A 14682-nucleotide genomic window follows, 5' to 3' on the forward strand; every position below is an offset into this window, starting at 1 on the left:
TTGTACCGTATGCATAACATCCTAAAGAATTTTGTATTATAACCATCAACGTTATTGTTTCCTTTCACTACAAGCTTAAGTAGTACATTCATCAGTTTGTGTAATATATTCAGGTCAAGTGACAGATGCATAGCTAGGGATTTCAGACTGCCATTTCAATGAAGGAGCTACAGGTTAAAATGCAAGTCTTTGATAAAATCAGGAGCTGTGTACTTGAAGGACAGGGTATCACCTGAAGCTTAATGATAATGCGGATGTAGACTAAAATGGCTAGGGACTTAATATCCCAAGAAAGCTCATTTTTTCCCCATCCCATATTAGATACAGAAGATCAAAAATAACAGTACTATCAGATATGCCTTCTTGTACTACCTGTGTGCTGTCCAGACACAACTCACTGTATGCTATATTGTCTTTTTTTTAAACTTTCACTTTTTTCTTGTTTGATTAATTGGCTTTAGGTTTGTCGTTTTAATGGTGTATCTCACTTAGTTCTTTCTTATTGTTTTTGTTTAATATGTGTGTGTGTGTGTGTATGTGTGTGTATGTTTTGCCTGCTTCTGTGCACCATGCGTGTACATTGCCCTCAGGGGCCAGAATAGAGTTTCAGATTCTCCCCAGGCCTGGAGTTAATGCCCACTGTTGAGCTCCCACGTTTTAAATTTAGTGTGTGTGTGTGTGTGTGTGTGTGTGTGTAAGTGTGTAAGTCAGACCGTGCTTGCTACAGATCAGAGGCTGTGTTAAGTCATCTCGTGCGGGTGCTGAGACAAGAAGCACTTTACCTTGCTTTTTTTACACTGCCCCATCTCTCTAGCTCTACTTGGTTTTAATTGTAGTCAATAGTATGTTTTACAAATACTGGTTTCGAGCCGGTGGACGACCAGCACAATGGAGTGCTCCTGCTGCTGAACTCAATCCTGAGTTCCAGCTCTTCAGGAAGCTCCTCTGTCACTGCGAACCACTCATTAGACTTCATCTGCTACTTCAGCTTCCGTATTGAACCCATACATTCCTACTGCTTGAATTGCAGCTTTTCCCCTTGGGCTCCTAAAAGTGTGCCGAAAGCTGAATGACTCAACTGACTGGGATTGATGGTTTCTGGACTTCAGTAACTTGGAGTGATTAATATTCTGACCAGGACTGTGATTGTCTTCATTTAGCTAGCCAACAGTATGTTCGTTGAGTAGGAGCTGTCTTGGGGGTTGGTTGCACCTGAGGCTTTGTGCTTGGTAGGTGAGCCTCCACTCCTGAGTCATGCCCTGCCTCTTTTTAGGGTTTTCAAACAAGTATTCTGCTGCATTCAGCTGAAGGTGTTACCCATGTGCTCCATTACTGAACTGTATCCCCAACATCCTTTTTTATTTCATGGTAATCTGAGATATCCAGGTTGACCTTGAACTCACTCTGTAGCTCAGGTAGGCCTTGATTTGGCAACTTTTGAGACTCTCTGAGTTGCCTAGGCTAGCCTCAAACTTGTAATTCTTAATTCTCAGCTTCCTGAATAACTGTTTGCAAGCATGTTAGCATGCTTGGCATGATTTTGGTTTTCTGAAAGGGCAGAATTAGAAGTAATGAATATATAACGTGAGTAGTAAGATTGTAGCATGAATAATAAAACCCAGAGACAGGTATTGGGGTTCAGCCTGAAGATCCGAAAAGCAAAGCAGTCAGCCGCTGTCTCTTACCTCCTCTACCTCAGACCGAAATGGCGGTCCCACCTCCACAAATCTTCAGAATGAGACTGAGCTGAGACCTGTCTTTTCCTGTCTTATATTCATTCCTCTTTAGAACTGGGATTAAAAGCGTGTGCCACCATCTCCCAGCCTCTATGATTAACTAGTGTGGCTACTGGGATTAAAGGTGTGTGCCACCACTGCCTGGTCTGTATGGCTGTTTTACTCTCTGAACTTCAGGCCAGCTTTATTTATTAAAATGCAAATGAAATATCACTACATAAAATTTCCGATTGTGTTTTATGTGTTTTATATATAATCTATTAATTTCCTACAAAATTTTCAAGGTGTCAGATTGTTGAAACTTTTTATTTTCATAACCCCTCCCCCCATGGATAGCAAACACGGGCCTCTGAGGCTTGCTATGAACAATTAAGAAGTTTTGAACTTCCCATTCCCTGTTTTTACCATCTGTTCTTTATTCAGGTTTCCAGAAGTCTGTCCAGTTTCTTCTGTGAATACAATCTTGACAGAGGACATGGTACTTACTATAGCAGTGATGGGGTAGCAGTGGAGAGACCTAGAATATTGGACTGTGTGTCTTTCCACATGTGTGTTCTCACAACAGCTATGTGAGCAGCTGTTGTACTTAAGTGTGAACTGTATTTAGGTAGTTCAAAGGAAAAAACAATCATTTTTGGCAATTTCAATTATTCTAGGGTTTAGATTAAAAACTTCAGAGCCACATGTTTGTGACCCTGCTGCTGATTGTCTTACAATCCAGTCCTCATTGCTGAAGTAGTGAAGGGGAAGGGTCACGTGCTCCCTGCTGCACTGTACCTCAAGCCACACAGTTTTCTTAAGACGTGGTCTCATTAAGCTGCCCGGACTGACCTTGTACTCACTCTGTGGTCCAGCCGTGAAGTTGTGATTCCTTTGCTTTAGGCTCCTAAAGAGCTAACAGGTTCAGGTGTGTTTCCATATTGTATTATTTAAGATTAACTTTAGATTTGGCTTGTTTTTAAGGAGAAAAGGGAGGTATTTGAACTTGTTAGGAATATTCTTTTTAATATCTTTTGGATCAAGATGTTATGAGAGAAAACAATTCTAAGCAGTTTTTTTTTTTAATTTTTCCAAAGTAAATACTAGCCTTCGTAGCCTTTTTGTTTTGTTTTGTTTTGTTTTTTATAAACAAGCACACCTTCTGTGGGACTCAACTTTGGAACTCTCGGGAGCTCTGCCACCCCAGCATCTACATCCGCTTCTACCAGTGGTTTTGGAACAGGACTCTTCGGAGCTAAGCCTTCCACTGGCTTCACTCTAGGAGGAACAAGTTCAGGTAAGGTGGATAGTTTTGTTCTCGGGGGTAAACGAGGTATTTCTTTCCTGCTTTCCACCTCTCTTTAAGAGGCCGTCACTGATTGTAGAGCTCTAAAAAGAAGGAAAGATTTAGAGGATTGGGTGAAGGAGCAGCTCCAGACAAGCACTTGAAAGTAGCAAGTGTGAATCAGGATGATTCTTGTAGTAGATTATATAATGCAGTATATTTTTCTTCTTTAGTAAAGATTGCTTAAGGCACTTTTACCTATTTGTTTTAATTTTTGCTATTAAACCAGTTGTTTTAGCAGAAAAATGTCATTCTTGAAAATTTCTGATACACATTTGAGTGACTAGATGCTTCAGATAGCTGTTTCCGTATTTACCTTTAATTTCCTATCTTCAGAACCTCTTGCTTTCAGGTGCCGCCTTCCATTGGCTCTTCAGTGTGTGGAGCCCAGGAAATGAGATAACAGCAGGAATACCAACCAGCGATCATGATGAGCTAGTTCTCAGTCTAGGGTTCCCCTCGGAATAGCACCCCCCCCATTACCCTCCACACCTGCCCTTAACTTTGTTATAACTAATACTTGTTTACGTTTTATTCTCTTTTTAATCAAATTATACACAGCTTATCAGAACCATTGCCCTAGAAGAATTGTTTGTGTTTGTTGCTAGAAAACACATAATTAATCTTCTTAGAAGCATGTTAGTTTCTGAAGGTGGGGTCTAGAAGGAAGCTATTGTCATTGGTCATTCGATTTTATCTGTTTGTTTCTGGGAGTAGCAGCTACAACCATAAAATTAATTCTGGGTAAGAATTTTTGAGAAGAGATCAAACTCTGGATTTCTAATGAATTGAATAACTTTTCTCCTCTCATCTAGTATTTCAGAGTAGGAGCAAGGAAAATAATTATAAAGAATTTTTTTGGATCCCACATAATTGTTTTTCAAAACCTTTTCAGTATTTGAGTATATATAAAAAAACAATGCTGGTATACCGTGCCTTTTTAAGTTACAGAAGAATTTTAAGCATACATGGCTTTTGATGTGGAGGTTTATGTCACACTACATTTCCAGGTATATGACTTTAGTGGGAAAAGTACCAGACTAGGGGAGAGGATTAGGATTAAGCTCTGGTTGCATCTCTGAAAAGCTTTGCGTTGTTAATTGTCCTATCCTATCTTGGAGCAAAGCTTTTTGTTATCTCTAATATTTTAGAGTTATTGGACTTGGGACATAGCTCAGTGAAAGAGCACTTGCTCATTTGCATGTCTGCGTGGGAGGCTTAATCCTTGCTGCTGTCAAAATGAAAAAAAATAACATTAATGAAAATTTTGGATTCTCTTCCCCCTTGAAGACATGGTAGTTTCTTAGCGATAAGCTTAAGGGAACGTGAACAACTAGAGTGTCAGCCTGTCTTCAGGCTGGGTAGCAGCAGATAATGGGTGGCTACAAAATAGAAAGAGTGAAGGGATGTTAAAGCCCAGTGTGGTGTATGTCTGTAGTCCAAACACTCAGGAAGATCACAGGTTGAATACCAGTGTGGGCTATTCAGTGACTCCTAGGCCAGCCTGGGATAGCTAGCAGGATTGTCTCTAGAGAGAGGTATATTGCGTGTGTGTTAAAAGTCTGTGTAAGATTAAGGTCATCATTGGCAGACTTTCCAACTGTTTGCCAGTTAACTAATAGTTTTGACAGCATTGGCTGTGAGGCAGACAGCAGACGTTGTTCTTGTACAGCTCATCCTCACATAATTGTAAAGCACTGTGCCTGGGGATGAGCTCCCAGTTGTCTTGAGGGCTACCCAGCAGCCTGGCTCCTGACTTCTCAGTAACTCCAGGAGAAGCTCAAATATGGGTTGCATTTCTTCATTTAATATGATTTGAGCAGTTAGTGCTTCTGAACTGTGTAGCCTGCATATACATTATGCCTTGGACATTCAGTAGTAACTTGAATTTACAGTGGCGAACATGGTACTAAGAAGATGATTGTGTCAACTAGTGCAGGGACGAGGCATTTGTGAGCTCTGATATGGAGGAACATGTTCTTGTGTCTAATACAGTACTAAAGGACAGGAATGGCAGTGTGGAAGACAGAAGAGAGAAGGCTTATCTGGAGTGGGAAATATTTTACACAAAGCAGATAAAAATACAAAGTCGAAATCATAAAACAATCTAAGGGAATGTAAAAAATATTGTTCTTGGAGCTTAGGATTCAGAGGTGGAAGTGGAAGGAATAATTGATATGTGAAGATCTGGTTAAGACCACAGAAGAATGAGCAGTGTTTTGCCAGGCTCTGGACTTTTAGACATGCTTGAGAGCTCATGGGATCTTAAGGTGGACAGAGTTACCAGATGTTGTAGAGCACTGTCCTCTTAGCTTTTGCTGTTTCAAAATGAGGTTAATTGTGGTCAACCACCTGGGCTCATAAGATTGGACTCACTAACATTTCCTCTTTGGGAGGGGAGGCTCACTTACACTGGGTTGCTTGCAAAGGCAGGCCTCAGGTCCTAAGAGTATATAAACAGTTTGTAAATGCTGTGGGCAGAGAAACTGTTTTTCCAGTGTTGTAGTTGCCCATGCTCCTATAGCTAAGCCATCAATCACTCATGCTTCTTTGGGTCTCCCCAACTAAACTCATTGTTGACCAATGATTTCTTTTGTTTGTTTGTTTTCATATGGGATGAATAGACACTAGCTCATGTCTCCTAAAGGAAAGTTAATGCCAACACCAAGATGCCGTTAAAGTGACTGAGAAAATACTAAGAGTAGATGAGAGATTGGAAGAGACTGACAGGTTAAGAGGTTGTTGTTAGAGATGGCAGGTGCCAGTAATCCAGCAATATTTTTGAAATAGAATTATTAATAAGATTTGGAATTAAAGCAGTACACAAGTAGGAAAAAGTATCAAGATTTCTGCCTTGAGTGATTGAATTAACTGAGGTGAGGAACTTAGTAAGGTTTTGTTGTGAAATGCATGAGTCAAAGGGACATTAAGGTCCAGCAACCAGTGAGGATTCAGGTAGACAGATTTAGACTCATACAGAGGCTAAACCAGCAGCTTTGTGAATTCAAGGCTAGCATAGGCTACTTAGTGAGATCCTGCCAGTAAAAAAAAGAAGCTGATGGTGGTTAGGGCTAGATTCATGTACCTGTAGTTGGAATGATGACAGTGGAGAGAGCAGTGGAGGAAGCAGCAACAGAACCTGGGAGTACTAAGGCCTGAGTGGAGGAAGGAGATCTAGAGGCACAGACGGGAAAGGCAGAATAGGAAGAAGCTTGGTGTTGACAGAAGTGGGGTCCAGGAAGAAGAGGATTTTCAGGAGTATAGAATGGTGCTTGTGTAGTCTGGGAGAGCAAGGAGAGTAAAGGGGATAAGTGCTATTATAGGTGAGTGTCTCTTTTTCTTTGTTTTTGTTTGTTTATTTTTTAGATAGGGTCTCATTTTGTCTCTCAGGCTATCCTGGAACCCACTCTGTAGACCAGGCTGGTCTAGAACTCACAAGAGATCTGCCTGCCTCTACCTTCAGAGTGTTGGGACCAAAGGTGTGTGCCACCACACCCATCTTGCATTTCTTTTCCAAAGGACCATCTTTTTTTATATTCAGCAGGATTTAGTCCCAACTTAAGTCTTTTGTTTCATACCTAAAATCCTTTTATCCTATTTATGATAGAGAAAAGGATCACAGACATAAGGATACTAATTAAAACCAGCCTAATATCTATATGGTTGAGGTAAAATGAGATTTTGTTTTTTGTTTTTTATTTTTAAAACAGGAACACCAGCTACTACATCTGCAACTACAACAGGCTTCAGTTTAGGATTTAGTAAACCTGCAGCATCTGCCACACCATTTACCCTGCCTGGCACTTCTACCTCAGCGAGTGGGCTCACTCTTTCATCTGCTCTGACATCCACTCCAGCAGGTGAGACAGAATGGGAAGAAAGTTGAATTAGAAGAAAATTACATTAAAATTTTATCCAGTTAGAGAACATCAGTAACCATTTATATTAAACATAATATCAGGCAGGGGAGATGGTTCAATGGGTAAAGTGTTCATTGTACAAGCATAAAAAAATTTAAAAACAAGCATTCTTTGGAAATTTTCTAATTGGATTAGTTAGCAATTTTGTCTTACTGAACTATTGGCTTTTTCGAGCCAGGTTTAGTGGTCCACACCTAATGATTTGGGAGGATGCTTCAGTAGGATGTGGAGTTCAAGGCAAGGTTTGCCTATGTAATAAGACTTTATGTGGACTTAAGTTAGCACGACTGACATATGGCCTCTACTCAGAGTAAAGAGGACCAGAGGGGTGAAATGCAGAGATGTTTTTATCTTTGTTTTCAAGGGATTGTTTATGGCAGAAAGTAAAAAGACATTCGGAAACTCACCTGGCTCAGGATTCATTTACTTTTAAAGGCTGGGATTATAAACTATTGCTATTTAGAATCAGTTACTGGATCCATTGTAATAGTGCCCAAAGCTATTGTGTTGAGTGAAGGGACAGAGGGCAGGGTTCTGCCTTGAAGCTACCGTTCCTCTTTATTCTGAGTATTTCCAAAGCTTTCTTGAGCAAGTGGTTTCCCCCAAGATTCAGCTGTGTCAATGGGATTCTGTTTTTGAGAATGTACTGTTTTTCTGTGGTGTTAAGTGCTATTTCTATATGAAGGCTTATTCTTCTCTCTTAATTCTCAGCATCCACAGGATTTACTCTAAATAACTTGGGAACAACACCAGCCACAACTACAACAGCATCAACAGGGCTTTCCTTAGGGGGAGCCTTAGCTGGTTTGGGAGGCTCACTTTTCCAGAGTGCAAACACAGCAACATCAGGTAATTGATTGTATTTTTTTCCAGAATAGTGAATACTTGTATTTAAATTTACTTTATTTTAGCTTGTTAAAAAGAACACTTTTTAAAGATAATCTATTTTTCCTTAAGTATGAAAACCAAAATAATGGTTTTCCCATGTAAGGGAACATCTTAGCCATGTTTTAGAATAGTTGTCCTTTGTCCCCAGTGAGCCTGTTTAAGGAAATATTTAGAAAGCTTCCTCAGAAATTTGTCTTTTAAATGAATGTCAACTAAGTCTGGGGCAGGGGATGTGGCTCAGTGGTGAAATTTGCTTAGTTGGAGTTATAAGAAAGGCTTACATCCTCACTTCATGTGGTATAGCCAGGTAAGCCTGACTTTTAAGCGTGGTTTTCTTTCAGGAAGTCTAGAGAGGGCGTTTTTGAGAGTAAGTAAAGCTTACCTGTTACTTGAAGACATTGTATAATTATTTCACATAGGAATGTAATTTCAGGAATTTCTGGTTAATGGTTCATGAATTAGAAAAGGTTTATATTATATTTGTTTAAATTACAAATCTTGAAAATATATCATGGGAAACAAATTTTGTAGAAAAAGTTAAATAAAAATTACCTATATCAAATTAGATATAGTTGGGCCCTTTGATAATGAAAGATCCCCAACTTCCAAACTAAATATATTGTTAAATCCAGCGAGATTATCAATATTTACCCAAATCCTTTGCTACAGAGCTGTTTCATGTTATCTTCCTAAAACAGATAGTAAGAAAATTTGTATATTAAAGTATTGAGTCTTTGGTCAGTAACAGGGGATTCTTTTAAAGTCAGGAAAGTTGATAAATGGTATTTGGTTCATTTACAGGCCTTGGACAGAATGCTTTAAGCTTATCTTTGGGAACTACGGCACCTGTTTCAACTGCAGGCAATGAAGGCCTTGGTGGTATAGATTTTAGCACCTCCTCAGATAAAAAGAGTGAGTGATGTTACTCCAGTTTCCTGTAATGACAGCACTGTGAAGACGCTTCCTCAGTTTCCTGCCTGAAAGATCACTAGCTGTATAGCCATTAGTACCTTTAAATTTGTTTATATTATCATCCATATTTCACAGATTTGAGCATAAAGTACTGGCTTTTGTGAATAGTTTAAATTTGCATGTGTATATGTCTTACATAGCTACAGTAATGTGAATGTCAGTGCTTATTTATAAATCAAGATCATGATAAGTGTGTTTTGTAATCTACTCTTACTCAGCTAACATTGGAAATACTCATGTCAGCAATTTTAGTTGATTTTTTTTTTTTTAAACTCTGAAGAGAGGAGTAAGAGAAATGTACATCTTTATTTCCTTTCTTTCCTGATCCCTCCCCATTGTCCTACTTTTATCCTGTGTCTGTGCTGGAGTAGAACAAAGATGATGTGAGAATAAGTACCCATAGTCACATGTACCACCTTCCCTTTCCCTTCGTTGGGATTGTCTGTTAGGAGTAGTTTGTTAAATCACAGGATGTTTTCCCCCTTTCTCTGTTATGTGTATATGTGTGTGTATTGGAAGATGTAAAGGCTCACAGAGTTCAGAAAAAGAATCAGATCCCCTGGAGCTGGAACCACTGACACGGGCTCTAGTAACCTAACTGGGGTTCTGTGTGAGAGCAGGACGTGATCGTAGTCCACTTGTGCTGGTTAGTTTTGTCAGTTGAGAAAATGACCCCCTTAGATTGGCCATGGGCAAGTCTGCTAGGCATTTTCTTGATTGTTGGTTGATACAGGAGGGCCCAGCTTACTGTGCACTGGGCTGGTGGTCCTGGGATCTCCAAAAAAAACCGTTTCCCCCATTGTTGCTCCCATTGTTGATTTTGGTTGATTTTTTTTTTTTTTTTATCACAACAGTAGAAGCCTAACTAAGATACCATTGATTGTGTCTCCAGCCCTAGGTGTCTCTTTTTGTCTAGTAGCTATAGCAGTTAGCTCTGGACTTATATCTATGGGATTTGAAGAGGCAACATGGAGTAAGACTTTGCCCTTCTGAAGAATTAACAGAGGACAATATAGGCACAGGCATCAAATGTCAGAAGTTATTAATGACTTTTTATACCACATTGAGTTTTGTAATTAAACTGGAAGGTTTTGATGATTTGTTTTAAGATTTCAGAATATTTCTAAATGTTCATTTTAGTCAAGAGATGAAACCAGCCTAGATATCAGCAGATGAATGGACAAAAAGAAAAGGTGGCATATTCACAGTGCAGTTGGGTTCAGTTGTAAAGAAGAAGGAAATGATGATACTAGAGCAGAATTAGGTGATCCTGGAGATCATGTTAAACAGATAACCCAGATATCCCTTGATTCCCTCCTGCTTCCCCTCTCATGTAGGGGGTGGTGGTCATGAAAGGAGAAGAGGACTAAGGTCTAAAGGAATGGGGGGGGGGCAGGAGCAAAAAAATAATCAAATGTGTATGCCATGGAAGCAGGAGTGGGAAATGTTTGAGGGGAAGAAAGGGACCACCCGTACGAGAGATGGGGAGTGAGGAAATAAAGCAAGTTTAGTGATATGTGTGTGTGGAAAATAAAAGGGGGGAGTGGAGGGTAGAAGGATGAAGAACATTTGACTGCGTGAAAAGTAGCAAGCCAAAGACTGCAAGAGTAGGATAGGAATGTTTGTAAGTATATTTACTGAGGCAAAGTGGGTGGACGGATAGGGCCTATGATAATGTAGAGAATTATAGCGCAAAAGTAAAGTATCAAAGAAGCAGCACATGATGAATTACTCTTCTATTGCTGTGCTATAACACTGACCAAGGCAGCATCCAGAAGAGCAGAGATGGTCGGTGGCAGGCAGCTGGAACAGCACTTGAGAGCCTACATCAGGAACAGCAAACAGGAAGTGGGGAGAACAAACCGGGAATGGCGTTTGGCTTTTGAAAGCTGAGCCTGCCCCTGGTGACACACCTCTCCAGCAAGGCCACATATCCTAATCCTACTCAAAAAGCCCCACAAACTGGGATCCAAGTATTCAAATTCCCTAGTTGATGGAGAACATCTCAATTCAGACCACCATAGTACATCAGTTTTAAGAAAATGTGCTATTTGGGTTAAAAAAAAATTAAATTCTTATTTTTATTATCTTGTCTCATCAAATCTTATACATCATTTATAGAAAAGGAAGGTTCCAAATTCAGAAACGTTGAGCTGTGAATGATAATGATGATCTAATCCATATTCTCATGGGAAAATAAACATGAGTAGTCATATGGAAGAACTAAGTCAGAACTCATCTGTATGTAAAGACAAGTGACATTACAACGCAGAGGACTTGAGTTTTGCATGTGTTCTCATATTTTAACATCCCTGAAATCAATATGTGTCTTATAGATCCAATTTTAGAAACAGATGAATGAAATGTGATATGTCTGAATCAAAAATATGCTTTATATTGAATAGCTTGACAGTAATGTATGGATCACAGGCGTGAGCAGTTCACACATGTAGGAAGCATATTTATATAAAGAACATTTGAAAAAGTGTTTCCCTCATTACTGCTGTAAGAGAAAGGTAGATTGGCATTTAAGAATGATGCCCGTTGCTGAGAGTGAGATGCGTTCTGTGTTTGGGCAGATGGAAATGTACATGGACACAGTTAGCTGTCTTCAAGGATTGACAGAATGTTTTATTGAATTGTTTTAGGTTGGAGGCTTTAGAGCGTCGATACTGGGGATGGTGGTATTTAAGTGTCTAGAGTTAAATTGATGGACAGAGACATTAAAAACTGTCCATGCAGGAAACTTTTTTGAAAAGTTTCTTCTTGAGGGAAGTGGAAGCAGCTGAGCTCTGTAATGTGTTTGTTTGGTGTCAGATCACCATCATCATGCTGTGTTCTTCCGAGTTTAGGACAGGGAAAATCACATTGCATGATGTTAAAATACGTGTGTTTGTATTTTATTTAATTTCTGTCCATTTAGAACTTGGAATGTGTTAATGTATTGTTAAGTGACCTATTTTTACATTTTTATCTAGGTGATAAAACAGGAACAAGGCCAGAGTAAGTTTAAAATTTGACTTTAAAATATTTTAATTACATTTTATTTGTTGGCAGATTGTATAGAAAGAAGTAAATTATTACAAAGTATACATTTAGAAGGCAAAAATTAGTGTCTACCAAAAATGATAAATATATGTTTGGGAAAACCTGAAATGTCAGATCTTTGAGGAAATATAAAGCCGTTTTTCTTTTTTTGGAAAAGGTAGTTGACATTTCCCAAATAATACAAATACTTTAGTTTTAGCCTTCTCAGTATTTGTGCTTGCTAAGTGTGGGCTGCACTACCGAGTTATTCCTGCAGCTCTTACACTATTGGTTTTCCACCCACAAATTACTATGCCAGTACCATTTTACTCCCTCGTGTCTTCAGCCAAGATCATGCTTTCCATATGCATTATGTGCATGTCTGGAATATGATCACTGCTTTACTCTCCAGTCACTGAATCTCTTTATTGCCAATTACCCGCCCAGCTTGTGTTCTGTCAGTCATTGTGAGGACATGTCAGGTCCACTTCTCAGAAACGTGCGTTGCTCTAACCTGTTAAGGTCGAGTATCCATGACACCAGAAGTGTTTCAGATTTTGGGTATTTGTATAGATTAACAAGTTGAACATCTATCTCTAACCCCAAATTCAAAGCTGTAAAAGTTTTGAATGAAGCACCTGAGAGAAATTGGGGGTTCTAGCCAGCATTGTAAAATGACTTTCTTAGAGTGTGCCAACCTTTATTCTCTGTGTTATTTGTAATTAAGTAAGTAGGCTGTATTTTCCCATTTCAGAGAAGGTTATAAAGTACTAAACTATGTTGAGTACCTTGTGAAAAATGCTGTAGGTTTTCTTTAATTAATATCTTTCTGTTTTTTTTAATTGAATATCAGTCATAGAATTTTTGAATAAGTAGAAACATAGTTCAACATTTCAGTCTAGTACTTTCTGATTTTTTTCAGGCATTTATTTAAATATTTGTAAGGATATTTATGATGGACACCAGTCTTTAGTAACAAATGTTGGTGTCAGATAAATTAATAAAATTATTTACAAGTAAGCAAAATTATTTTCTTTATAAAGACTTTGAAATCAAAGAAAATATTAGTAGATAACATTGTTATATTTTCATTTCTTAATATAGAAAAATACAACTCTTTGTCAGTTCTTAGAATCTGCATAGTAGTGATGCATTTGTGGATGGCATTAATGTAGGTGTGACTCTTTCTTAGGGATAGTAAAGCACTGAAAGACGAGAATCTGCCTCCTGTCATCTGTCAGGATGTTGAAAATCTCCAGTAAGTACCAAGTGTAAACAGATAAATAAAACTGGAAAATTCTTGGGTACATTTTAGGGAAAACATCTTTGTGGTAACTATTTTGTGGGCTGGACCTTCCCACATTAATTAAAGAGAGAGAGAAACAGAGAGAGAGAGAGAGAGAGAGAGAGAGAGAGAGAGAGAGAGACCAACCCAACAGACTTGTCCACAGGACAATCCAATGGAGGCAATTCCTTAATTGAGGTTCCTCTTCTCTTTATAAGTGTCTCTAGTTTGTATCAAGCTTGTAAAAATTAGCAGGCACACACACAAATAATGTTGAAAAAAATTTAAGCGGAAAAGTAAGGATTATAACTCTTAAGTATCATGCTGTTAAAAAGTGTGAATTATAGTTTCAAACATTAGACTTTTGACAAACTTATTTTAAATGTACTTCTTTTTCTCTAGGGAAAAAAACTTTTTTTAAAAAAATTTTGGTTTCTTTTAATTTTTATTTATTTATTTATTTTTTTGCTTAAACTATTCTTCTGGAGATTTACTTTACATGTATGAGTATTTTGCCTGTCTGTATGCCTGCATTGTGTGTGTGCCTGGTGTCTGCTGGAAGAGGACCTTGGACTGGAGTTAGAGCTAGTTGTGGGCTGAGTGTGAGAATAGCATATTGCTCTTCCCGGCAGAGTTGTCTACATGTATATCATCTTCCTCCCTTCCCCAGCTCTAGTCCCATCCCCATTCCTGTCACTTGTTGTGTTCTTTTAGGAAATTTGTCAAAGAACAAAAACAAGTCCAAGAAGAAATTAGTCGAATGTCTTCCAAAGCGATGCTTAAAGTCCAGGAAGACATCAAGGCTCTGAAACAGCTTCTGTCGCTGGCTGCCAGTGGGCTGCAGAGGAATACCCTCAATATTGACAAACTGAAGTTGGAAACAGCTCAGGTGTGCCAGTCATCAGCCATATTACTGTGTGCATTTGGTTTGATTTTTTTTCACCCCGAAATAAGAGTTTACTTAAGTATAAAGTTTGATGTGTACACACTAATAAGAAAACTAGAGCATTTATAAAACTTTAAATTGCTATTTAAAGTTATATATGTGCTTGATACATATGTGTAACAATATCCTAAATAGCTTATACTCTTTTTAGTGTAGGTTAGTGTTCATGACAGCCATTTGGGGTAGATACTGTTGTCCTTATGCAATTAGGTACACAAAGAACTTTGTTAAGAGGCTGAGGAGCATTCCCTGCTAGTCTTAGCCTTAACCATGAGCTCACATAGAAGCTTCTTGCTGAGGTTTTATGACAAAGGAGGAAAATAACTGGACAGAAAGTGTTTTCTCTCGTTAGTTATTAGATTAAAAACTGGTGGTTATCTGCTAGTCTTGGTTAAACTCACCTGAGAATAACAGTGGGACTAATGTCATCTGTCACTTGAGCTTACCGAATTTTTCCACCTGTGGCATCATATAGATAATACAGTTAAGTGGTTCTTCTCTACACCATGGAAGAACAGTGATAATATATGACTGACTTGTGTTTTAAGTATTGTAATTAGAAAGTCATCTTTTCCTGTTGTCTT

General features: G+C 38.6%; 1 protein-coding gene across 1 annotated transcript in view; it reads left to right on the forward strand.

The window, feature by feature from the left end:
- The window catches only part of Nup58 (nucleoporin 58), a 34693-nt gene that overhangs the window by 701 nt on the left and 19310 nt on the right, over positions 1 to 14682 (forward strand). The window contains exons 2-8 of the mRNA XM_041633924.1: positions 2870 to 3012; positions 6771 to 6920; positions 7692 to 7829; positions 8670 to 8780; positions 11819 to 11843; positions 13060 to 13125; positions 13867 to 14041. Coding sequence (XP_041489858.1) covers positions 2870 to 3012; positions 6771 to 6920; positions 7692 to 7829; positions 8670 to 8780; positions 11819 to 11843; positions 13060 to 13125; positions 13867 to 14041 — 808 coding nt within the window. The remainder of the gene's footprint in view (positions 1 to 2869; positions 3013 to 6770; positions 6921 to 7691; positions 7830 to 8669; positions 8781 to 11818; positions 11844 to 13059; positions 13126 to 13866; positions 14042 to 14682) is intronic.

The sequence above is a fragment of the Microtus oregoni genome, unplaced genomic scaffold (genome assembly GCF_018167655.1).
Source record: "Microtus oregoni isolate MIOR12 unplaced genomic scaffold, Mior012 000045F_ref0000178, whole genome shotgun sequence".
In the NCBI taxonomy this organism is placed as follows: domain Eukaryota; kingdom Metazoa; phylum Chordata; class Mammalia; order Rodentia; family Cricetidae; genus Microtus; species Microtus oregoni.